This window comes from Cebidichthys violaceus, unplaced genomic scaffold (assembly GCF_023349555.1).
Source record: "Cebidichthys violaceus isolate CVI_PGR_0920_01 unplaced genomic scaffold, fCebVio1.0.p SCAF_19, whole genome shotgun sequence".
NCBI classification, from domain to species: Eukaryota; Metazoa; Chordata; class Actinopteri; order Perciformes; family Stichaeidae; genus Cebidichthys; species Cebidichthys violaceus.
The window spans coordinates 12,218,205-12,246,093 of NW_027176361.1; the positions used below are offsets into that span (position 1 = coordinate 12,218,205).

Here is a 27,889-nt window from a genome sequence, read left to right on the forward strand (position 1 = left end):
CTTCTCCCCATTCAAATCAGAACAAAAGGACTCCAATTAATGGTTCTCCCAGAAGTGACAATGTTTGAGTGACAGACTGCAATGATCCGATGAGGCGAGATGGGCTCAGCCTTGAAACATTGTGTCTTGCTTCAGCTGACTATTAATGAAGCTTCACGGCCAAAAAACAAACTCAATTATCCATGTTAACGCTCCGTTTGGTTGCACCAAGCTTGTTAGACCTAATGTGTTTACATAGATCATAATTCTTACTTAAATAATGGCATATTGTTAATACAAAATTAATAAATATAAATAAATAACAGAAAAGTCATGAAAATGTAATATACATTTAACCCAGTACACACAAATCGTCATCTATTGAGCTTGATGGACCTGGCTCACCGGGCTGAACCGACTAGCATACTACAGCTAACATGTGCTTTCCGACGTGAAACTTGTTCCAGAATCTCTGTTCCGTGTCTGCGAGCTTTAGACATTAACAGCTGTTTGGGTCAAAGGGCGTACCATAAGGATGTCACACATTGAACCAAAGGTCTTGCACCAAACGGTTCAATACAAAAATACGTCCTGTTAGACTTATTAGCATATAGTTGTAGATGAGCACAAAGAATATACGGCTGATGGTCAAGCAGTATTTGACATTAGCTGTGAGCAGACAGACAGACTAATGCACGCACACACACACACACACACACACACACACCACCAAACACATAATATCCTAGATGAAAAGATAATAGAACATTTAAAGAGTAGTAAAAAACGATTTAACATAGAAAATCAGACAGTCTTACTAGATCTAGATGATTTCTAACAAGTTCCAGTGTAATTTGGGACTATAATGTCGTAATTAATTCCGGTTAAGTGTTTCCCATCTACAACTAGTATTGAAGTCTACAATCAATATATAATCAATCACACTGAGGCTTCATATCCAATGATCAGTGTAAACCTGGAGGATCTTTGGGATCCTCTAAGGTTCTCTCTGGTTTTAAACTGTGCTTTTTCAGACTACCATTTATGTTGAAAAGTTACTCTTAATCAATTTTGTAATTCCCATAATATTTCCCTCTGGCTTTGACTGGTGGTATTGTAATAACCCTGTTCATTTACAGGTGATTACACACTGCCCTATGATGGAACATGTCGCAGGGAGAGCGTTTCAGTCTCCTCAAGAGTCAGCAGAATTGGAAACATGAATAACAACCACCATAACATTTACCGTTTATTTACAGCTCATTTATACATGAAGGTTTATGCCCAACATGTAGGATAAACTGGGCTTGAACAGCAGTTGTTGGGAGCAGGGACCACACTGTGTATAATAATTTACTTGGATAAATAATGTATATCCTTAGTGTAATTAGTGCTACTCCCTGAATACATTAGCCCAAATTAGACCCAGAGAGTATTTTCATTGTGTTTAACGTTGCATTTAATACTTGTTATGCTCTGCTCCACTTACCCAAGTCATCTTTAACTTCCATTTACAAAACAATCTCAGGCTTCACTCGATTGTTAACAGTAGGATTTGTTCATGAGATGTGGGTTTAGACTTTGTTCTGTTAAATGTGGGGCACAAAGTGTGTTTACAAGTAAAAGGTGAAGGGCTCAGGGTGGTTAGGGAAGATAGAGTTGGCAATTGGCAGTTACGACAAAGCAACAGGAACGTCAAGAGAAGGAGGGGGGTTATGATAATGCCGAGGCAACAGCTGTTCAACTGTGGCGAGCAGCTGTATCCACTGAAGGGGATGAAGCCTGAGCCAGAACAGGAGCTCCTGTCCATGCCACCATTACAGTAAAGGGAGCCAGGACACACACACACAAAGAAACAGAGCTGCATGCAAATGTGTGTTGAAAGTAAACAGGTGATAACAGAATCTGTTAAACTCAGATTCCTTATATTAAAGTCAAGAAAGTAATATTTTATAAAATATCAATTTACCAATCATGGGAGTACTATACAAAAACCAACAATGCATTAGTAAGGCCTGTCTGTCGCAGCCACGACCCCAATTATTTAAAAAATTAGTCACATATATGTGTATATGTGTATGTGTTCCTTATGAAGTTAGTGGCATAGAAGTTTTATTTTCTAAAAGACAACTCAGCTTTTGTTTTGATGATCCAATGTTGGAGTCATTAAAAAATATTATATTTTCTATACTAATCTCAACACCATCTCTTATGCACTCAGCACTCTTGGTTCCTACCGCTAAGAAGGATGAGGCCTATTACCTGTGTGAACAATAGCATCTGTTAGCATTGATTCACTCTGTGATAACATCCTTCATCCACTGACTGGATGGAGTCATGGAGTCGTGACAAATAGCAATACATGGGATACAATGATAGGAAAATATGGACGGAAAAAGAGACAATTGCAATTTTAATATCCATGTTTATTTGGTCTTTCTCTTTCATTGATTGAACAATATTATATAATGATGTTATGGTACAACCACATGTAAACAGACAGATATTATTAACATAGTTCCACCTGGGCTTCTTTCGCTGATTTTATTAATTCCTCCAAATATTCCTTTCGGTACATTTTTGGGGTAGACACAAGAACACAATAGAATATCTGTCCACCTGAAAGGAGGAGAGGCATCCTCAGCCACTTAGCCATCTATTTAGTCTTCTAGTGATTCCGACTTTCAGATGGGACACTGCCAGTATCTGTTAGTCAGCAGAGACCAGTAATTCTGCAACAGCCTGCATGAAAGAAATAGAAACATCACAGATAATCACTCTGATTCTGTATCAAAGGCATCCTTTGATACAGAATCAGAGTACTTTCTGATGCCTCTGAGGCTCTTCAGCACTCCGGGAGCATATGGTGGTAATGCACTCTCAAGATTAAAGGAACAGTTTACCCCCATTTTGTGATTATCTAGTCAGTATTGTAAGAGAAAGATTATAATCTAAATTGGGAAGATGTAGGTGGATATATGTTGTCATCCAAAAGCCAAGTATTCCTCATGATTAGAATTGAAATCAAGACCAAATGACCCATACTGCAGTGTCCATAGAAACAATGCAATACTTTCAAGCCATTTCTTCTTCAAAGCAGAGATTTATTCATTTTTTTTGTTTTTGTGTGTAATATAGTAAGTACTCACACTATTTGTTTCAGCACTTTTGCATAAATATCGCAAATTTCTGTGCTTTAGGGCAGTATCTGCACTCTCCTGTTTGCACCTTTTTAGTTTCACTTTTCACTTATCATCATCTTTAAAAATCTCTAACATCGCAGAACGTCCAGCTACGAAACTGTCCAAACGGCTGTGTGAGTATGTTCCACCATGGCTCAAGCTAGAGCAAATAGACTGTAGGAATGATCGGATGCTTGTATTCCACTGGGTCTTTGCAAAGACAAACAGGCATGGCCTCTTGTTTCTCTGTTTGCATTGGAGAATTACAGTACATGTCGGAAAGGTCATGAACCTCATCGGGTTTTCCATTGAAGACCAGCACTGGCTACTTAGAGCCGGGTTAAGTTGGGTTCGCCGTCCAGCAGCCCTGTCGGACCTCATCTCCTCCTCACCAGTAAGATGCTTAGATCAATGGACAGATTTGAGGGCCAGAAGGCTCGTCTCAATCCCTCGGCTTCATCGATTACCATCCCCTTACAGCCTTCACACCGCAAATCTTCCTGTCCTATTTTATTTCTAATGCCTCACTCTCTTGTTTCTCTCCACTATGAATCTCTAGCCCTTCCCTTTTCCCTCCATCTTTTTTGGTTGTTCTCTAACTGTAATTATTCTTTTCCTCTCTTTGTTTCATGCAGCGTCTTCTATCTCTTCTAAACTCTCTTTTCTTGTCTCTTTGTCTCTTGGTTTCTCACCATCTTCCTTTTATCTCCCCGTCTCCCTCTATATCTCATATCTGTCTTTATTGCTTCTCCTCCCTTGCCCTACACTCTCTCTCTCTCTCCGTCCCAAAGGCCTCAGGCTCCCAGCAGTGGATTATCACACATCTAAGGAATTCAGCTCTATCAGTCCGGCCGGTCCAATTAGTTGTCAGATTGAGCATCGCCATTTCTCTTGAGTCTCCACAGGCAAAATCAACCTTGCAATTAGGCCTATATGTTTGCATGGATGAAAAGTTTTGTGGTTAAATATGTGTTCGGGATTGCAGTGGATTACAGTAATGTGTGTTACCAAAGATAGCCTGTTGTTGTTGGGGATGCACCCCATAATTTAAGAAAAAAAAAAAAAATCAGGGAAGGACGCATGCCTATTTGTGGACAACAAAGGACATCGTCAGTCCTGTGTTCCAGCCTCTTTCTTAGAAAACAAGCCGTCAATTTGATCAGAGCCCAATTATAGCAATTGCTCAGATATTCATGGGGGAACAGAGGAAGCTGGAAAAGAGGGAAGAAAACCGCAGAGACTTGAAGAAGCATAGAGATCATAGAAGTGATGGAATCAACAAAAGACCTGTTTGACGTTAGGGGAAGAAAATGAAAAAGTCAGGAGGTGTCTAAGGATTCTGGATCAAAAGGAGATTTAGACATGAAAGTCCCTTTCAGTTCCAACATGAACTAAACAAGCACACAATTTCCATTATTTTAGATAGTAGCAGGGAAATTCATATTGAAACATCTGCTGTTCACATTTCACATAATAATGCAGGTTTAAGGGATGGATGATTACGTTCTGCTGTTCCTTATCCTGCTACTTATTAATCCAACATTACGGTCATTGTATCATTTTACTCTGTTGTACAGATATGGCACACATGGAATCTGGTGAGTCATTCTATAAATGGTGGTACATTTCAGGTCCAATGACCATTTTATTCAAAAATAGCCAACTTTATAGATTAAGGGAAACTTTATTACATTAGACAATGATGTTGTGCACACTATGTTTAATTTAGCTTGTCATGATGTCCCTGAATTGACAGTTTTTTTAAATGTCCATTTTTCAATTGAGTGGTTCTTATGATTAAAGACCATCACCATTAGCAGTAGGCCTATCTATTTGTTATTTATTTTAAAATTCTAAATATTTTAGAAAAACACATAAAAAAATAGTTTTACATTTAAATTAAATACATTTCTCAGTTTTGTTAAAGTTATATGTCCTTTTGTAAGATTTGTTGCCCAACAACCTATCCTAACATTAACCATACCAAAATAGAGTCCAAAATAATATTCAAACATGTTTGCCAAAAACAAGTTACAAGGTTCATATCATGCCCTTTTCATCAAGTGCTTTTATTAAAAAGATGATTCTAGTTCTGTCTGATTGTACAACTGAGATGCAGTTTACTTAAACAGCTGCAGGGTTTACAGGGACTACTTTCAGCACTTCTCAGTACTTTTAATCAGACTGAAACGTATTGAGGTAAATTCTGTTAAACTGCAATATCTGTATCATGACATACAGATGTCCAGGCCTAATAATTGACAAGATGAGAACATCTTCAGAAATTTAAAGAATAACAAAGTTGAAATAACATTCCACATAGGTATATGGACTCTTGCGAGTGAGATCAGGAGCTTTCTGTGTGGACAGAGCAAAAGGCAAGCAGAAGCAAAGGTCCATGTAATTACCCTTCTCTCTTCTCTGCCTGAGCAGTTTAATGAATGGTGGCAATCTTAAGCTACTGTTAAAATGGCAACGAGTGCGCGGGTCACTATAGCCTCAGATAAAGAACACGGTCAAAAACGACTTCGACCAGATTTGACGAGTCAGTGGCGGGAACGGGAAGGATGAGGGTAATGGGGAACTATTTGGATGATTGAAGCACTTTATTTTATCTACAGTAGGTGTGTGTATGTATCTGCCTGAGCAAGCGAGGGCAGGGTTGTAGAGGCACCAAATGTTTTTTGGATAAGGTTTTTGACTTTGGAATAAGACAATAATGCTTAATTGTTACTTCTCTAAAGGTTTATTTTACCCATATTACAAAAAAGCATAGTGTCTCACTTACCCGTGGTGAAATCCAGCCGCGCAAATAGTTTAGTTAGATTTTATTTGTCCAGGTAGTAAGATATCTTTTTCAAATCCTCCTTTGTTTGAAGATGAATGGAAGTTTGTTTGTGTGCACGCACATTGTTGAAAAAGTTTATTAAAAAAATGAAGTCAATGTACAATTAACAGAACACATTGGGACTATTTCTTTGCCAGAAAGTGCTCATGGAAACTGTCCACAATGAGGTCTGTGGAGAAACAGGCACGACATCAATGTAAAGTAATGTGGATGTTGTTTTTTAAAATGTAAGTGTTCATTGTCACGCCTGGTAAACCCCAAGGAAAAAATTATCTCAACACCTGGACAAATAAACCCACAGCATGACTATTTACCACTAAGTTTAGGAAACTTGTGTAGTTTGGGTGAACTGTCCCATTAAGGCATCACATTGCCATAATGGCTAAAAACAAAGCCAGCGACTAATGAATGCGTCATTAGATATTAAGGAAGTTTGTGATGAACCTGCTGACCTAATCAAACTGTTGTAGAGGAAATATCCCTTTATTGTAGCTTACGACCACATAATCAGCCACTGTGGGTTTTTTGATTGTAAGCTAGTGGACAATGGGCCTAATGGCTTTTATTGGGTAAAAGTCAACAGGGCGGTCAGGACCCACAGATGACTTCATACAGAAACTACAAGAGACCCCATTGAGAGGCAAGCTCATAGCTGAGCTTCTCATGAACTCCAGCTTGACAACTGCTGTTTGTCCCAGAGACATTCCCATCAGCTGTATGCTATAAATCAACCATTGAGGAGACAGAGGGAGAACGCTTTAAAGAAAGAAAGGGACTGGGGTGAAATAAAGACAGACAGACTCCGAGGATCTCGAGAAAGAATGCGGTCATTCATTTTTAAAGCGAAAACAGGGAAATACATGTATTTGGAAGTGTGTGACACCCCCTCCTCATCCCTCCCGGTGCTACACATTCTCCAGAAGCAGACCACACACATCAATAATTAATCACAGTGTGTAATAAAAGGGAGGAAATCGTTTTTGTTATTTTCCCCCAAAAGTAAATTCCATAGCGATTATATTTGGGGAATGAGACTTTGACGCCATCTGTGTGTGTGTGTGTGTGTGTGTGTGTGTGTGTGTGTGTGTGTGTGTGTGTGTGTGTGTGTGTGTGTGTGTGTGAGAAAGCGAGAGTAAAAAATCTCTCTCTCTCTCTCTCTCTCTCTCTCTCTCTCTCTCTCTCTCTCTCTCTCTTCTCTCACACACACACACACACACACACACACACACACACACACACACATGAAAACAGAGAAAATTATTATAGAGATGCACACACCTTTACATAATCTGTAACTTTGAATTGAACCTCAAAACAGTGTCGGTAATCTTCTTCAAAAACACATTTGATATTTTTGTTTTAATTCTCATTAGATCCTGACAGCAATCAATGAATCAAAGAATCTGGTACCTGAGGCTGTCGCCTGTTCAATCATCTCATTCGGCCTGAATGTAAGAAGTAGACGGGCTACCTGCCATGCTTGTAAAGATAATTTGGGGGAGTGGCTTTAGAGGAAGGCCTGAAGGGACGGGCTGTGTTGCCAACTTGGCAACATTTTTGATAGTTTTAGTAACTTTTCAAGCTAGTGCTGCTAGCTAGTTTTCATTGGAAAACAGTTGGCATCACTAGGCTGGGTTTTTTGGTTGGATCATTTTAAAAACCTAGCGTACTCTTGCTAGTTTCTTAAAATAACCAACCCTGCCTAAAGTGTGTTATCGGAATCATCATAGAATGTTTTCTGTCATTGCTCATAAAAACAATGAGCTCCCAGAGCTTTTCTAAATCAGCATGACATGTTTTCCGATACTTAACTATGGACCCGTGATTTGTTTGCATTGAATTACAACTAAATGGCATGTCATTTCTTGAAAAAAGGGGAGTCTTCCTTAACTCTCTGGTTGAATACTCCGTGCCAATGTTGCCCTTTAGTCCAATAAGCTGTAAGGTAGAAGCTGCCAAGTTGTAGTCTTAACACACTGCTCTGTACACGAGAGGCGACAGAGGAATTTGGCTTCTGTGCTGTTCAGCGGTTTTGTCAATGTGGCTATGTTTGATGGTGCCAAATAAACGCTCTCTCTGCCTCCTGCCAGTAGTGATTTATGGCCGAATACATCCTCGCCCTGTCCACTTTATCCACAAAGAAAAATTATTTTTCAATTGAGCAGAACTTAGGCCTTGAAGACTCTACATGGAGATAGAGAGGCAGAATATGTTATTGACATCATCAATTGGATGCGCGTTTGATGTGTTACACATTTAGAGAGCTATAATTATAGATTGATATTGTATTCAGGGTTTACTTGTAACCAGCAGGCTATATGTATTTTGTGTCAGAGGAAGGATGTAAGCTGTTAGAGACTGTAGGAAGGCATTTTTATGTGGAGCTGTTTTTCGAACCCAGCACTGGGACTGCAAAATGAATCTCAGTGCTCTCTGCACCGAGGCGCCCAGTAGTCCTCGAGCACTGTAGGAAGAGATCATTTGGCTCAAAAGATGAAAAGTTGAACTCTTTAAATCTCTTGTGAAACCATTCCTTTACCCATGTGGACAAATTGTTTTGGTGCTTGAAATGGGTTTACCAGAGTCTTAGGTTCACAGAAGTAGTATAATGTTACACAATTACAATTACAAAATTGTAATTGTGTCTAAAATTATATTTTCTAATAACTCTTTTTGAGTAGAAGTGTAGTTTGTCTTCACATTAGGCAGATCAAGCTTTATCAAGCTTAAATTCAGTATAGAAAAGGGTTGTTGTTTTTTTTAACCAAATATTAACTATATATAAAAACACAGAATAAACACAATGCTGCATGTGCTTCACTGGGCCCTGGCAGCTGTCAGTCCTCTCAGTTTCACTTTCATTCTCTGTTAAAGAAATACAAATTTAGGACATTTATTACGACTAAGTTCATTGGCAGAAGGTTCTCTCTCCCTTCCTTCAGATCCCCACACACAACATTCAGACCTGAGGAATGTGGGGGAGGTAGAACCTCACACACCATTTCACAAAACAGATATTTCCAGTAGTTCATCTTTCAATATAAAGTGTTATCTAAATATTTCCATTCATCTTTACTATTTGTAGGTGAAGCTCACTTTTACACCATTATGATTCTTTTTCACAACTTTCTGACAGTTTAAACACCAAATGATTCCTTGTTTAATCGAGAAAATAAAAGGCAGAGTAATCGATAATTCAAATAATTGTTAGTTCCGGGTCTAATCACAATTTGCTCTTAAGCTACACTAATCAATATTTGTGTATAAACAGCTGATGTATCACCTAATTCTGCAGTTATACTCTACAAAGGCTTCTAGCTTCTTTGGCTTATTGTTACGATTTTTTGGCCTACAATATTAATGAACAGCAGTAGCTAGCAGCTGTTTTTAGCAAGAAAGCTTTGTTAAACCTGCTGTGCACTACCTGGACAGCACCAAACAGCTGGTGGATTTACTTTTTTCTCTAGAGTTTGCAAAAGTAGTAAATATTGGAGTAGGAGTAGGAGTAAATATTGGACTTCTTTTTGTCAGGTGGCTACAAACTCAACTCAAAATGAATGCGAACGCTGCTCCGTATCTGTTGAATCTATAAATTAGCATTGATTTTAGCACGCCACAAAGCTACAGAGCTCCACACACCTCACCTGCTAATGGGTTAGGAGGAAGACGAGGGAGAGAAGAACAGGAAACTTTCACGTGGTTCTGTCACTGCAACGCGGGCAGTACATGTAGATGAACATCTGGCAGATGATGCAAAACTACCGGAGGAGTTTGGCCTACAGGTGAGTGGGAGCTCCAGGAGCTCACCTGCATGTACTGCCCGCGTTGTAGTGACACAGAGCCATTTGAAAATCCACAACGTTTCCCTTGGATTAATTCAACTTTAGCCACATAGTTTTGGAGATAAAAACAAGTTTTTGCTGTTGATATCTCTTCCCGTCTCTCTCTCCATATTGCTTGGTTAGCTAATACGATCCACAAATGGGGAAGTGCAATTTTATATGACTGGTGTGGCTAGCAAGTCACTCAAAGTCTCATTTGATTGGATGAATTTTTGTAAGTTATTTTTCAGTTATCAAAGATTTGAAACCCTTTTACAGAAAAGAAAAGACAGGGTTTTGATGTGGATTTTTATATTTGCCATATATGAGATAATTGAAGCATTAAGACAGATACACAGGATTCAAACTGGGAAAATGTTTCCCTTCTCTGGGTCTTTAAATGGTAAAATGGTAAATGGACTGTACTTGTATAGCACTTTTCTATTCTTTCTGACCACTCAAACACTTTAACACTACATGTCATCATTCACCCATTCATACACTGATGACAGGAGCTACCATGTAAGGTGCCACCTGCTCATCAACACTCTATCACACATACACACACCGTAGGCAATTTTGGCAAGTGTCTTGCCCAAGGACGACCCTGGTCTCCACTGAGCCACAGTCGCTAAAGCTAAAGAAAAAGCAAGATCAGGTCTGGGAGACACATACGTGTGCAGCAGGGTGGATCTAATCCTTAAATCAAGGGACCAGTGCTGTTACATACGGTATAGGCTTAAGCTTTGCACCAGTATCTCATTAGGAGAAGGACAGCTGTGCAGAGGCGGACAGCCTGTTTCCAGAGACACCAGTTTAGTCATAACAGGCCAACGACCACTTGTGGAACACTCACACAGTGGCTCGTTCAGATCTGGATACTGTCTAATTCCTCATCAGCAAAGAGAGAGTTTCATGACAGTTAGAGGCAGAGAAAAATCAGGTTGTTTGCTGTCACTGCATCTGTTAGAGCTGTTATCATCCCAGGCGAGCAGCCTGCTGCTCCAGAAAATGTTCTCTGTTCCGGTTTTTTGGACTCTATGTACATCATTGGAAGCCAAGTTCCACCAGGGTTGGAACTCCTGAGTTTGAGTTGCTTTGAGCCAAGTGCCTAGAGACTCCATTGAGTGGCTTTGATGGCAGCCTGTGTTGTAGAAATTGGTCTAGAGCTCTCAAGCTCATTCTGTATGTCCCCAGCGGTGGTTTTCTACTTTAACCAAGTTTTGTGCAGAAGAAAACTCTTTCAAGAAACAGTTCAAGTCCAGCACCGCCTCAGTGGAACTTCTTGAGGTTTTCTATTTGAATACTAATTGATGCTGGATGCTACAGGCTGTTTGGTGAAAGCCTTGGGCACTACTATATGCTAGATTTTAGCAGGCTATACATCGTGACAGGACTTTGTTTACGTGACAGGACGAAAACATATTTCAGAAAATGTTTGGAGGTGCAGCCAGATATTTTACTATGTCAGACAGCAAATCTTGTATACTATCTGACAATGAAAGCGAGCAAATATTGAGCTCTTGAATATCTGTCTTTCATTTTCTCAGAGGCCACAGAGACTGTAAAATGTTCATGCACTTGTTCTGCAAGTCACCAACAATTCAAGGAAAGGTGCAGCGTAAAAGAGTCATAATAATGTACTACCACCGCAGAGAATATGGTGATACAGGCTGTGCTTTATGTCCACATTAAAATGTATCAGGAGTGTATCTATTGCACAGAGTTTGCAGCTCCACTCCGTGGGAGCTGCCTCCTTCAACCTGGCCTGCTACTGGCAGCTGCCTCTGGGCAGAACCGCCTTGGCCTATCAAAACCCATCTGTCAGAGAAAGGCTTGGGTTTCTCTCTCGTTTCACAACCTAGGACTGCAAGCAGGCCTGTCAATCACACCTCCAGGGTCCCCCCCACCCTCACGCTGCCTGACCCACTGGCAATCTTGCCATGGCAACACAAATCCCAGCAGACCTAGCTGTCAAAAAAAGGAGTGCTCAGAAGTATGAAAGACAAGAGTCTCTGATCCAGTTTACAGGCATGGGGTGTGTGCCCCGGACCACACATGAATGATGCATCGTTATTTATTGCATTTTTTTGTGACCCATACTATACATTTTAGATTGTATAATCAAATACGCCAAAGACAAATGTGTTTCAACTAAATATATAATCTTGCTTGCATAGCAAGATTATGGAGACTAGGAGTAAGAATGGGGGAAGCACTGTGTGAGCTCTCTCTAGAATCATAGTGGCAAACAATGTTATTTGTTCTGGCCAATAGTTTCTCCAAGCACCCTCAAACAATACTCAGCATAAAAATATGCACCAGTGCAGATGAAGTTCCCTGATGAAGGCTGCCTTGGTTTGAAATATAAATGCAGACGACAGATTAGATCAAATCTTGGCCAAACACGTATGCAGGTCTATTGACAGATCAATGGCGCAGTAAAATATAACTACTGATTAAAAGTAGTTTAATATCTTTGTTATTGTTTAAAATCTGCAAATGTTTGTTCCTTTAAAATTAAAATAAACATGAGAAATGTTATAGAATCTTAAAGTGGCAATCGTGAAGGTTTTCATTTAAATACATGTTTGTAAAGTCACTATCTATTGCCAAAGAAGGTAAGACAATGGTGAGTGAAACCCCACTGATTAAAGTATTCAAATATGTATTTATTTGCAGTAGTACTGCAGTATTTATGCTGTTTTCTCCATTCTATACACATAAAAAATGGATCAATCTACACAATTCTGAAAAATAGCATGTGAGAATGGAATTTTGGAAGCAGCCAAAGGGTTCTTACGTAAATCCAATTTGATGCTCTGCCCTAAAATTAGAGCAAGGGTGTTCTATTTCTATAGAAATGTGTGAACAGGTACTAAGAAACGGATGAAAGAAAAGCTTGCCAGTGAGGATGACAATGATTATGATGAGACATGAGACTGTAACAATATTCCTATGAAAAATGTAGGCTATGTCTGCCGCTCCGACACTGTGGTCCTCTGAATAACTGAATGGTGCGTTACAACAGCGCAACAAATTAACAAACGGTCCATTTTTTGCCAGATTGCGCTCTTACGAAAGCATCCAAAGACTCCAGAACACTAAATTGAAAAATTGTAAAGCGATTAAAGACACAACAGGATGAGACGTGTATGTTTCCACTGTAGTTTGCACAGTATTCAGTTGGACATTAGCCCAAGCGATAGCTGCCAGTACTGTCATTTAGCATTGGAGATCAATGGCAATTGTGAATGCTTTAAATTAAAAGCTTTAAAACAGGTTTGAAAATGTATTCAGACGGACAGTCGGATAAATTCATACATGGAGAAACACATATTTTTATATATTTAGGGAAACTAAAACACAAAGCTTTTGAAATAAATAATAAAAGTCTGATTGAGCAGTTGTATAAGTTACAATAGAAACATATCTAGATGAATACAAATACTTGACTTTTTCATGTGCTATCAAAATTGCTTTAGTGGTTGTTGGTGTCTGCTTTGATTTACAAGTCATTTGAACAGCCTGGTGAGGGCCCTGATTTCAGTCGCTCTCAAACTTTTTCTGTCATGCCCATCCTCGCGGAGATGGATTTATGTTTATCAGTCTTTAACAATATTAAGGAAAGTAGTAGGAAAATAAGTCAAGGTGAATGGTGTAGCTTCAGGTTAGCAATATAGCTATGCTAGCATCAGGGCGCTCATGTTTGTTTATTGTTCCCACACAAACCATTATCATTCAACGTTATTTTCACTACAGCCTCCTTGGAGAATCCACTTCTTACTTTAAGAAGCACTGCACTAACCAGTCATTTTCTTCAGTAGTAGCTTACACGTGTCTCTCTCCTCCACCTTGTGTTACAGGTCATCCTGATCCTGACCAAGTACTACCACGCTGACTCCACCAAGGTGCTGGAGAGCTCACTGTGGAGGTAGGCCAAACATTTACACCATGTTTGCTCTTGCTCGATGTCTTTATGTCATGTTTGTCCCAGACCCACGCAGACCTTTCACCGGCAAGCGGCTTCCTTTTAACAGCGAGGTCAGCGTAGGTCTCGGTTATCTCTCCGCTGTGCTTCCTCAAGGAGACAAGAGTGATACAGAGCGCTACGGCGGTCAAAACATCAGCAGGCAGCTGCTGGTAAAGTGGGGGACCGGAGAGTGGCGCTGCGAGGCCAAAGTAGACATCTGTTTGGGCAGATAGCATATCAGCATGGCATAGGGCAGGACGGCGGGCACCGGCAGTGCCAGGGAAAGGGGTCAAGTCTGGCTGGCAGAGCAAAGCGGCCTTTCGCCAAAACACTTCACACGTCACTTGCTTTGAGCGGCGCAAAAGGCAATGCATCCATTCCACTCCACTTCACAACAAGTATATCTTGCACTCTTACATACAAGCTCATGGATTATTAATGTCCTCTGTATTCTGCATCGACCTACCAGCTCCTGGGGGACTGCTATGTAGTTGAGCCTGACCTTCTTCTAGATAAGGCTGTGGAGGAAACTTAATTAAATTCAAATCCTAATAAAAACTTAGACGAGACAGGGCTCATAACACTGGCTAAAATTAGAAGGCATTCACATATGGCAAAACACGTCTAATTGTGGTACTTCATTAATGCCATTCACCTCACTGAGGGCTCCATGACTTTAAAGCTCCGGCCTCTCATTAGCTCTGGCTGCCTGTCCTCCTGTATGACAGATATGAATAATGCACAAAGCCTATTATTCCTTCCCCTGTTAATGTTTTAATTTTTGCAGTATATATATATATATATATATATATATATATATATATATAAAATGCTGCAGATTCCCCGCTTCAGAACTTTAATCTGAATTCAACCTAAATTGGCAGAGACTGAAAAAGCTGCCAGTTGGCGTCATTGTCCAAAAAGCAGAAATTAGCATGTTTCCAAGAGGACCTCTGACCACGTTTTGGTAGGTATTATGTGTGGAGTGTACCTCAGATCCTTGTAGTTGTCAGTTTGTGGTGTGTGGACAGCCACAATCCGCTGGCCTGTATGCTTTGAAGTCCCAGGGCTGTAGCATCAAACAAGGAAGAAGGGGGAAGATGAATGGGTTTGCCGTCTTGCTCTGTCAGGTGGTGTAGATCAACATGTCAGGTTTCACACTGGGGGAAAGTTAACAGCACAGAGAGGGGAAAGTTTTTGAGGGCAGCTGAGTTAATGAGCTGAGTCCCTTTTAGATCAGCGGTGGTCTACAGAGGCACACAATCTGTGTCTGCACAGTTGAGAAACTATAACCGTTAGTGGCCTAGGTGGATTCAACCCAAACAACTGGGTATCAGCCAGTTAGTATTACTCACTGTCTTTGATAGAGTTTTAGTGTTTGACGCTGGTCTTTTCCTTTCCAAAAAGAATGCAATCCAATGATCACTTATCCAATAAACAGTAGAGATTGTATAAGTCCTGTATGTAGCACTCAGTCATGTCTATGTGTATTTTAACCGGAGACTTAACCACTAACCTTCTGCTTAAAGGACGACCAGCTCCATCCACTGGGCCACAGCGCCCCATTTCAGTTAAACATGAAGGCGATCAAACTGTGTTTTAGTTTCACAAACTTTTCCAGATCACAAACCATATAATGGACAGGTGCAGAAATCATATCAGTTATGTACAGTTGTGGTCAAAAGTTTACATACACTTGTAAAGAACAATGTCATGGCTCTCTTGAGTTTTCCCGTTATTTCTACAACTCTGATTTTTCTCTGATAGAGTGATTGGAACAGATACTTCTTTGTCACAAAAAACATTCATGAAGTTTGGTTCTTTCATGACTTTATTATGGGTTAACAGAAAAAGTGATCAAATCTGCTGGGTCAAAAATATACATACAGCAGTGTTAATATTTGGTTACATGTCCCTTGGCCATTTTCACTTCAATTAGGCGCTTTTGGTAGCCATCCACAAGCTTCTGGCAAGCTTCTCGTTGAATCTTTGACCACTCCTCTTGACAGAATTGGTGCAGTTCAGTTACATTTGATGGCTTTCTGACATGGACTTGTTTCTTCAGCATTGTCCACATGTTCTCAATGGGATTTAAGTCAGGACTTTGGGAAGGCCATTCTAAAACCCTAATTCTAGCCTGATTTAGCCATTCCATTACCACTTTTGATGTGTGTTTGGGGACATTGTCCTGTTGGAACACCCAACTGCGCCCAAGACCCAACCTTCGGGCTGATGATTTTAGGTTATCCTGAAGAATTTGAAGGTAATCCTCCTTCTTCATTATCCCATTTACTCTCTGTAAAGCACCAGTTCCATTGGCAGCAAAACAGCCCCACAGCATAATACTACCACCACCGTGCTTGACGGTAGGCATGGTGTTCTTGGGGTTAAAGGCCTCACCTTTTCTCCTCCAAACATATTGCTGGGCATTGTGGCCAAACAGCTCGATTTTTGTTTCGTCTGACCACAGAACTTTCCTCCAGAAGGTCTTATCTTTGTCCATGTGATCAGCAGCAAACTTCAGTCGAGCTTTAAAGTGCCGCTTTTGGAGCAAGGGCTTCCTTCTTGCACGGCAGCCTCTCAGTCCATGGAGATGCAAAACACACTTGACTGTGGACACTGACACCTGTGTTCCAGCAGCTTCTAATTCTTGGCAGATCTGCTTTTTGGTGGTTCTCGGTTGACTCTTCACCCTCCTGACCAATTTTCTCTCAGCAGCAGGTGATAGCTTGCGTTTTCTTCCTGATCGTGGCAGTGACAAAACAGTGCCATGCACTTTATACTTACAAACAATTGTTTGCACTGTTGCTCTTGGGACCTGCAGCTGCTTTGAAATGGCTCCAAGTGACTTTCCTGACTTGTTCAAGTCAATGATTCGCTTTTTCAGATCCATGCTGAGCTCCTTTGACTTTCCCATTGTAGCGTTTGTGGGCGTTTGTATCCAATGAGCCCTATTTAAATGGCCTCAGAGAAGACACCAGCTGTAGTCACTCATAATCACTCACAAGAAGTTAAGAGGCCATGCTATGAAGCTCATTTCATTGACACAACTTTCTAAGTCACCAAAATTGCTAATTCATGTTGCAGTATGTATATTTTTGACCCAGCAGATTTTGTCACTTTTTCTGTTAACCCATAATAAAGTCATGAAAGAACCAAACTTCATGAATGTTTTTTGTGACAAAGAAGTATCTGTTCCAATCACTCTATCAGAGAAAAATCTGAGTTGTAGAAATAACTGGAAACTCAAGAGAGCCATGACATTATGTTCTTTACAAGTGTATGTAAACTTTTGACCACAACTGTAGGTTGTTACCCTGGACTGCTCCATGCACTATCAAGTGGCAAATTGTGAACTTGTTCCTTTAATCATAACCATAACCACACTTGGTGCCATGTCTCTGTGGATGTCTGTCCTTCAGTCTGTTATGGCTGAGACTGGACTATAATATGGCTGATATTAGAGCTCCAAACATCCCTCTAACTCGTCTCATCTGTTTTTGAGTGGCAACTCATGGACCACTTTCCCAGACAGTTGATGATTGTTGTTGAAGTACGCAAGGGAAAATGTACCAGGTAGATGATTCTGATTTAGCCATGTGAGGCCGTAGTACTGCACAGCTGTCATTTTGTGTCATTCTCCCATTTTCGAACTCTGTTATGTTGTTCATTCTGTACACATGACATCTAGCACACTTCTGTTCATCCTGGGAGAGGATCCTCCTCTGTTGCTCTCTCTGAGGTCTCTTCCTCTTTTTTCCTGTTAAAGGGTTTTTTGGGAGTTTTTCCTGTTCTGTTGTGAGGGTCCTGGGACAGAGGATGTCGTATGTGTACAGATTGTAAAGCCCTCTGAGGAGAATTTGGGATTTGGGATTTTGGGCTATACAAAAATAAATTGAAATTGAAATTGAAATTCTGTCATGAAACGGCGGTTATACCACACTTGACACATGGGCAACATTTTTAGGGAGGAATATACCTAGTGCGAAATACCCGGTGGTATATACAATGTAATAACAATAACTTATTTCAACAGTCAATTTGGAACAAACTGTTCAATTCAGCTAAAATAAGATATTCTAGATCAGAGGTCTTCAACAGGGAGGTACTGCAGGGGGTCCACGAAATTTTGGGTTGATTAGACATTTTTATTTTTTTCCCAAACATGAATCTGTCCATTATTTTAATAGTTCAGTATTGTATGCAAGATAACAGGTATGTTTATACATGGCAGTGGCAGTAACAGGCCATCACTCATTTTCATTTCCACATTGATGTTTAAAATAAAAACATCAATTTGAACAGCTTGTATGCTTGATTATCATACAAGGTGTGTTTCTAAATGGCAGTGGCACGGCCACCCTACTCACTGTACCTTTAAAATAAAAACATGAAGATATGAACCTGTGTATTATTTGAATAGCTTAGTATTGAATGCACAATAATAAGGTATGTTTATAATATGTATAGTAGGGGGTCCCTGCTCCATCTCTCTATCAGTTTGGGGGTCCTTGGCCTGAAAAACGTTGAAGACCTCTATTCTAGATGGCAGATGGGTACTTTACAGCTTGAGTGTCCTCACATGTGAAAATCCATCACATCCTGTTCTTTTCCTAGTCAAATCTTTTTGTTTATGATGCCTGAAAATATGTCCTGTCATATTTATCATGTTGCCTATGTAGCCGGTACACAGACGGAAAAAATTAGTTCAGTATTTTGTGTCAACGACATGTCCGTTGCTGACATAACTCACAGGGAAGGCAAAATATTACCACACTGGCGACTTTAGGAAAGCAGGAGGATTTTACAATGTTGTCTACAACTGCAAAATTGCCATGTTGACAAGCCAATCGCAGGGGATGGCAAGCAACCGGCACAACCCATGTGTTTAATGATGAGCCGCTGTGATGAGTGTTGCACATTTGTTTTTGTTTTTCTGGTTGAAAGAGTGGAACATTATTCACCTTTGGGTAAAACAATATACCTAATAATAGCCTAACAATACACTTTATTTATAAAGCACTAAAATCAGGATAAATTTAGTAATGATATTACATATGGTGCTGTTGAGCCAATTTCTTTACTGTGACATCCTTAACGCTACACTTTGTCGCCTTTTAGCTTTGAGCTGTGGAGAGAATCGCCCATCAATCTACACAATCTACGCCCATTTCTGACGTAGAATTTAAATTGTGACACCCCTACATGTTAGACAATCCACAAGCACTTTGTTTAAATCAGACTGACACTTTTGCTGCATTAATATTAAGATATTAACATGAAGTATTGATAACATTGAAGCATTGATAACCTGCAAGATAGAATCTGTTTTTACATTTTTCTAGTGAAATAAATAAACACTTATTGACTCCACCTGCAAGTGGATCACAGACTTCCTGTCTGACAGGAAGCAGCACGTGAAGCTGGGAAAACATGTCTCAGCCTCCCGGACCATCAGCACCGGTTCCCCCCAAGGCTGCGTTCTTTTCCCTCTGCTCTTCTCCCTGTACACAAACAGCTGCACCTCCAGTCACTAGTCCTGGTGACCTGGTGACCTGGTGACCTGGTGCGGTTTGAAGAACTTAGAGCTCAACGCTCTAAAGACAGTGGAGATGGTTGTGGATTTCAGGAAGAACGTAGCCCCGCCTGCACCCATCACCCTGTGTGACTTCCCCATTGACACTGTGGAGTCCTTCCACTTCCTGGGCTCCACCATAACCCAGGACCTCAAGTGGGAGCTTAACATCAGCTCCATCACCAAGAAGGCTCAGCAGAGGATGTACTTCCTGAGGCAGCTGAAGAAATTCAACCTGCCAAAGACAATGATGGTGCACTTCTACACTGCCATCATTGAGTCCATCCTCTGCTCCTTCATCACGGTCTGGCACGCTGCAGCCACCGCCAAGGACAAGGGCAGACTGCAGCGCATCATTCACTCTGCCGAGAGGGTGATCGGCTGCAATCTGCCGTCCCTCCAAGACTTGTTCACTTCCAGGACCCTGAAGAGAGGAAGAAGGATTGTAGCAGACTCCTCTCACCCTGGACATAAACTGTTCGAGCACCTTCCATCTGGCAGGAGGCTGCAGTCCATCAGGACCAAGACCTCACGCCATAAGAACAGTTTCTTCCCATCCTCAGTTGGACTCATTAACAAAGCCAGGGACCCCCACTGACCCTGACACTTACATCCCCAGGACAATTTCTTCTTTAACACCCTTTGCACTCCTTTCCCTATTAATATACACTTGACACTTTAATAATATACTCGTTTTAATACGAGTTTGTTTGTTTATTTACCATATTTTTTATATTTTATTGTAAATTTCAATATGTTTCTATTTTTAAATCATGTCTTGTATTTTGCACTGTGTTGATTGTTTAATGTTATGCACCATCCACCGAGTCAAATTCTGATTCTGATACTGTAAACATTGAGTATTTTAATGAAACAATACAATACAATTGTGTTTGCTTTTGGCCCGTGACCCACTATTGAGTTTCAGTTTTGGCCCTCCAAGGGAAAATGTTTGGGCACTAATGTAGAGGAATCTGTGCAATGGCACAAAACAGGAGGAGGGCATTATTTTTCCAAAGATAGAATGTAAAGCTGTTGGAGTTTCTGGCAATGGAAGAAGAAGAAAGAGGATGGCTGAACATAAGACCCACAATGAGTTCTGACTGTGAGTCTTGCTTGAGGACACTATATAATATTTACCTTATCTGATTTTGCCTCTCTGTCTTCTAGTCTGCATGTAGGCCTTAAATAGAGATCAAATTGATACTGCATCAAAGTAAACAGAGGGTACTTGTAGATTAGGCAAAGATGTTAGGATTTGCACTGCATTACTAAACACTGTGATGACTGCAGGCTGACAGAACACTTCTTAAGACTCTGTTGCTCCAAGTTGAGCGATGAAATACTCAGTAAACCTTTTTGATCCTCAAACTGAGAGGAGCAGATGTGCGCTTTTTTCGCTTTTGAATCCTCAGTGCAAGTGTTTCTTTTTTAGAAATATACGTAGAGCTTCAAATATCAGGCAATCAGTGCCATTCATTTGTGATTTGATGGATGGAATTTAATGTTTACCAGAAATGATTGTCACATAATATACTGATCTTTGGTGAAGTTAGTGATTGCTAAACCAAGTTTAAGAGGCTTCTGAAACATTGATTTGGAAAAACAGGTCATATATTGAAATATTTTTTTACATACTGGAATTACAATTACCAGGGCTTGAATCCAGGTATTTTATATATTGGTTCAAATGTTGGCTATTTAAAGCTTCATCCTCAAAAAATACTGATTATCTACATTCAAAGTAAACCATCAAAATTCCATAAGTATTTATATCCTAATTTTTGCTTTTAAAGTTTACAGTACCCATTTATCACTAATGGCATATAACAGAATACATTCATCAACATCTGTAAAGGAAGTGTGGCAACTGGATTAAATACAGCGGACTTTGAGGCGATCACCTCTCATGGCCGACCAACCAGCCAGACCTACCGGACCAAACATTAGCAAACTGCTCCAGGGAGGAGAGGGAGGAGAGAGAGGAGAAGGAGGAGAGGGAGGAGAGCTGAGGTGGAACCTAAGCTAATCCAGCTCGGACCTAAGGCCGCTCCACTACCCAGCCTTTTCCTGGCTGTCTGATGTCCGGTCCCAGAAAAATAAGATGGATGAAAGCATCGGGAGGTCGCTGACTGTTGAGCCCACATCTTCACAGAGACCTGGCTCCATCATTGATCCCGGATCAAGCTGCACTTGACAGGCGGACAGCAGGACTCCAGTGGGACGAGAGGGGGTGGTCTCTGTGTTCACATCATGATGCGTGGTGCTCAAACACAGTCACAGTTGATGGACAATGCTTTCCTCTTGTTGAATTTTTAATGTGAAGATGTCGGCCATATTATCTGACCAGAGAATTGTTTTTGTTGCTGCTGTTTGCATTCCTTATTATGCAAATTTTAAAAATGCATGACAGGAATTTACTACTGTTTTTGTTTTGTTTCGCGTGTCACGTGTTTGTTGTGTTACAAATGGGCTACAACTGAATTTCGTTGTGCATCCCTGTGTTGCGTAATGACAATAAATGATCCTTGAATCTTTGAATCCATTTACTCTCACAGCAATCATACACTCACATAAAGAAGGTGCTGGTGTGAAAGTCCGGGGGTGTTTAAAATTCTTCACACATCTTTTGAAGATGTAAGGGGGGCTAGTAGCCAGCGCACCAGAGGGCTTTGCTGCTCCATTATGTGGGAAAAGTCTGACAGGCCAGTATTCTACAGGACTGTGGTTGTGAACTTTTGTTTTAACTATATTCAAGGTGTCTGCTAACCTTATTTGGTTCACTGAATGTGTGTGTGAATGGGTGAAGGTTGGTGTAGTGTACAGAGCTTTAAGTGGTCGTAAGTCTAGAAAGGCGCTACAAAATTGCCCTTACCATTCACGTAGAGTAGATCTACCACACCACACCTGCTGTTGACAATTTGTTCGTCATATATGTTAAACTGTGTATTCTATAGCTAGTTTTTTATATGAGTGTGATTTTATGGGCTTAGTATTTGTGTTTTTGTTTCCATATAATATACTTGTATGTATATTGTGTGTATTGTTATTAGTGCTGGGCAACGATTACAATTTTGAATTGCGATTAAAACATTTTTATCGCGATTAATCGCGAATTGTCGAATAATCGCATTGTTATGCGCAAAATTCAATGAATTCAAAAGTAGTGTATTGCGCACTTTTATTTTAAAAGTACTGCTATATGAACAAAAGTACAATAACATTTGGTTTGCAAACACTTTAAACAAATCAGGTTCTTTTTAACAGCAGTATTCCCTTTACACAGTAACAGATAAAATACAGTTATAATGATTCTGATAATAGATATTCAGCCGGTGTTCACAACTTTGTCTTCATATATGTAATAAATGCAATTTCAAATGTACACCATGAAAACAACAAACCTACCTACTCATGTTTTTTTCTTTTTTTATGTTTGTTAAATTCTCAGTAGCGATAACTAAATGATATGCTTGTTGTACATATTCCAAACAAAAACTCCTTTTTTGGGTATTTTGGTCAGACATATATGCAACGCTGATTACCGTGTAATATGTGTGGTATTTGTTATAAATGTACGTTGGCACATAGAGGGTGATAAGAAGCTGTACAAGGAGGGACTTAGGACCCAGGGGAATGTAGGTGAAGGCAACAGGAAGAGACGGGCTGAAGGTCTCCAGTTAACAGGGTCCCTGGTTAAACCGTAACACCGGTTCTTGTGTTAAAAATGTCCGCTTAATAATAAAATAAAAACTGTGTTAACCTGCGATAAAATAATTGTCGCCGTTAATTAATTAATGCGTTAACGCGATAATAACGCTTTAACTTGCCCAGCACTAATTGCTATGTATATTAATAAGTCTGTTTGCGTCTGCATGTGTGGCTGCATGTGTGGCTTTACTTATGTGCATGCATGTTTGTATGTATATATATATATATATATATGTGTGTGTGTGTGTGTGTGTGTGTGTGTGTGTGTGTGTATGTATGTATGTATGTGTATGTATGTATGTATGTATGTATGTATGTATGTATATATATATATATATATATATATATATATATATATATATATATATATATATATGTATATGTATATGTGTGTACTTTTTGTTCATGGATAACATTAATTGAATGAATGTAAAAGAGAGGAGAGCTGGATAGTGAAGAGGAGAGGAAAGCAAATCAAAAGAGTCTCCATAGCTTCTTTAATCATAGATCATAGATTCAACATCCACACCTCACACTCCTCCCTCTGTCTCCTGTTTCTGTCCCTCCATTCCTCTCTGCACATGGACTCAATGTGCAATGGAAGTAAAACTGTATGTTTATCTTCAAAACTGCATTGAAGAGGCAGAGCAGTCAGGGAGATAATAATAAGTGATGGTGGAAGTTGAGGCATTGATGTTTCCTGTGAGGAAACTGGGTCATGATAGCATCAAAACTGTAATTTGTTACAAAAGAGAAAAAGCATGCCAACATAAAAAATGTAAACGCATCAATTTTTAGGCATTTGAAAAATGGCTGAGTTGACAGCCACATCCTCCTCACTCACTGTAAACTCCTGCTGATGAAGACTCTTGAAAAAGCTAGTTAGGGAAGCTTGAGTTAACATTTTGCCGGTAAAAAAATTACTAAATTACAAATTGGAAATATGTTGAATTGCTAGTGCTGAAAAAATGCCAGCAATAATAAATAGGTTCATGTGAGGAAAGTCTAAGGGATTTTAGCTTAAAGTGAGAATGAGGTAACATAGGGAACATGATGTACTAAAATTAATGACAACATAACGCCAGCACAGTATGTTGAGAGAAACAAGTACAGAGATATATTGACTGTGAGTATTCATAGTAACTTAATGCTACAGTCGATCATCTTTGTTTCAGTTTGCTTCAATCTTTTTAGGCTGTTGCTTTGAGGCTTCTTGGCTGCAGGGTAGTACCACATCTACATGTACAGCTCACTTCCCACTTCCTTAATCAGTTCCTTTCAGATATGGGTGTATGCCGCACACACACACACACACACACACACACACACACACACACACACACACACACACACACACACAATTATTCCACCATTACAAATGTGTTGATGATTAGCCCTCCCTGGGGTTCAGATCACATTTTCCCAAACTAAACCAGGAGAGAGCGCCACAAAGTAGACACATATACGCTTTAGGGTTTAATCATCAGCATGTTTCATTTCCCCCCCATCCTACACTCCCACTAATTTATTTCCCTCTCAGGTTGTTTCTGTTCTTCTTTGTCTCTATTCGTTCTCTCAGTGGTTCTCCCATGGTCCAGGTGGTGTGGGGTGCTGTAAATACTTAATTAAGCCAAGAGCATCCCTATACCCCCGCCTCCACCACCTCATCACTTCCCTCCTCCATGCATATTTTACAGCTTGGTGAGAGAGACACAGAGAGAAAGACAGCATCCAAGAAAGCTCAGCTTGCTACTGAAGATGCCAAGCAGAGAGTCTACTCTCAACACAGAAGTAGTGTTTGATATAGAACCAGATATAATGCTGCGAGGAACCACTTCAGAAAGATAGTTAAGGGTATAGAACTTTTTGAGGCATTACAGTTACATAGAAAAACTAGCTTAAAGATAGCTTTAAATCTATTATTTCAAAGATTGAAAAACACAGGTAAAATGGAGAAGAAAAAAAAAATCAATGAGCTGCTCCAGTGATGGAAAATTCATTATGTTTGGGTAGAGCAGAAGCCGGCAGTGTCTATTTTCCCCGCACTTTCCTCTCTAATGAATTGAACAAGAGGAAGAAGAGATGCAGCTATCTGTGTGTCACTTTGTTCAACTTGTGGTTATTGTCGCTTTTCTCACTTTATCAAAATAAACTTCTTGTTAATTTACCTGTCCTTCCAAAAAGGGCTCAAAGTTATGAGTCATCGTCCATTAGCAAGCAGAGGGTTACATTTAAACCAGACTAATTGTATCACAAACTCACAGAGAAGTGAAGTCTGATTTGTAGGGCAGTTTATGCATTTATGAGATATAGTAGTAAGATGTCTGTTAACCATTAGGCCACAGGGGCACACCCAAAAGTCTGATGAAAGACTAAACTGAAATGAATTAACTTTGAATCTTGAAAATCTATTTCCTGCTGACATCACGCCACGATGAGCTTGACAACTTATTATTGTTATAAAATAATGTTGTGTGGATTGCAGTGAATGCAGTGTGCATGCATTCATGGTCTCCAGAGGATGAATTGTAATCACTTTGAGACATGTAGCGCCATCATGTGGTCAAACTATTTATTTGTTCCTTACTTTGCATTTTGATCAAATATCAGCAAAATTAATGTTAACACGTTAAAGTTAGCATTCATCTCAAGCACAGCCTCACAGAGCTGCTAGCATGGCTGGAGACTCTTGGTCTTGTTATTAAGTTTTTCAAGTAATTATAATAATAACATTAACAATAGAATACTCTAATAACACACAGCTGTCAGTGCATTACAATATTATCACTGCAGCAATTAGTCATAGATTGCTAAATTGTTGAGAATGTATTTACTAAGTGGGCTAATAAGTGTTTTGAAGAGATGGATGTTAAGAGAAGGAAGATAAAAAAGAAAGGAAACAAGCTGAAAATAATGAGAGAGAAATCGAAGAGCTGGAAAAGTCAAGAAACAAAGTCGGGACACTTAACCAGACCTTGTGCTCCATTTGCTGATTTCACACCTGATCATCTGCCTGGACGAGAATGGTCAGTACGCTATTCTGTCATTCAATGACTGCCCAAAAAAAAAAAAAACATGCCGGCCAAAGAAGCAAAGAGAGCCTTCTGGGATTTAAGTTGAAGCAGTATCCCGAAAGTTGCATCCCGAAATACCTGTCGTTTCAAACAGCCCTGAAGCAGCAAAGAGGAGTGCAAACATAATTGAACACTACTTCAACAATTGCTCAATTAATTGCGATATCCATATAAATGTTAACAATCTCCTCAGTCTCTAAGCATGTCTTCCAGTGCGTCTGTGTTTCTTGGCAACCGCTCTGCTGAATGTTGCTGAAGAACTTCATTGTTTGATGGAAGAATGATTATTTGTTAGCAAAAAGTAAATTCATTTTTTGGTGCTGTGTTTCCATTTCATGAAACCTCGCCAGGTATAGGTAGTAACCGTTTTATACAAGCTAAGGGGGTTAGCTGTTAGCTTAGCTGTTGTAAAATCATAGTGAATCGATGCCTCTCGTACCTTATTGCTTAATTTAATGTCAGCTGTTGATAAATATAGGAATTTTGAGTTTTGAAAATACAAAATAAGCAGGATAAGGAAGTTTATTCATATAGTTTGCCAATTGTCCAGTAACACAGTATTAATCTGTTAAACAATGGAGGATGGAGAGATAAATGAAACTCAGCTTAATATCCGATTGGGCCTGAAATAAGATAAGATAAGATAGACTTTATTGTCCAGAAGGAAATTTGTCTTGGACACATACAGTATCTGTATGAACTGGAAAATGAGTGTCTGTGGCCATGTATACTACATAATGCCATTCAGTGTGTGTTTGTGCACCTGACTACACAAACTGCAATATTTTGTGCAAAGGTTTAGCTGTGTTTTTGGTCTGTGTACATGTATTGAAGTCAGATCACTTTCACTGTGGATGGGGCAAAGAGGAACACAGGTCTACAGCTGCACACAGCTAGAAGACAGAGAGAGTTCAAACACACACACACATCATCTTCCACATTCCTCTTTATCTTTATCATGGCTTTGTTAAGCGCTATTTACCAAAAGGACACTGTCGTCTGGACCACACACTGCAGAGCAAGGCCCAACAATAGTCTAGCAGGCATAATGATATGATTTAGGGTAGTTTTATTGGGATTTAAAGCTCCTCAGTCTGAGGTGAATGTGGTTGGCATAGTAGTATTTGTTTGTCAGCCATTAACTCACCAAAATGAATATGACATGAATATGACATTAACTGTAAGTCAAATAGAAAGTGAGGACCTATGAGGTGGCTGAACAAAGTGAAAAGGCTGAATATCACAGCTTTAGACGGAAGTGTAATGACAACAAAAGTAGTCAGGATGTCACAGGCACAGGGTTTTTGAATGCCTTATCTGTCTTTTATCGCTGCAGTGGACACAGCATGTTTAGCAGAAGACTGTTCAATAGCCCTTCTATCTGCAAATTTACTGCCATACTATTCTATAATATTGGTTTTTACTTCTTGTTTTGAACAATTCTTTTGTTTTCTCTAGTCATATTAATTCACAAACCCCATCTGGCACGGATAACATTAAAAGAAGCAATTATTAATCTCATTGAGTAATGGATAAATGCCTGCAGCCCTAGAGACTATTCACATCTGACAACCCACGGACAGTGGTTTCAGATAGGACATACCATTGGTTTTTAAATAATATTACATTGGATTCATCGGCAAACTATTTCATCTGTGCTCCATTAAAAGTGCTTTTTTTGCCAAACTATTGCTGTGGTTTTAGGGACGGCAACATCTTATACAGA

At 39.8% G+C, this 27,889-nt stretch overlaps 1 protein-coding gene across 3 annotated transcripts in view; it reads left to right on the forward strand.

The window, feature by feature from the left end:
* sorcs2 (sortilin-related VPS10 domain containing receptor 2) overlaps positions 1-27,889 on the forward strand; it is a 275,594-nt gene that overhangs the window by 66,588 nt on the left and 181,117 nt on the right. For all 3 annotated transcript variants that reach the window (XM_068713717.1, XM_068713718.1, XM_068713719.1), the window contains exon 2: positions 13,697-13,764. In XM_068713717.1, the coding sequence (XP_068569818.1) occupies positions 13,697-13,764 (68 nt within the window). The remainder of the gene's footprint in view (positions 1-13,696; positions 13,765-27,889) is intronic.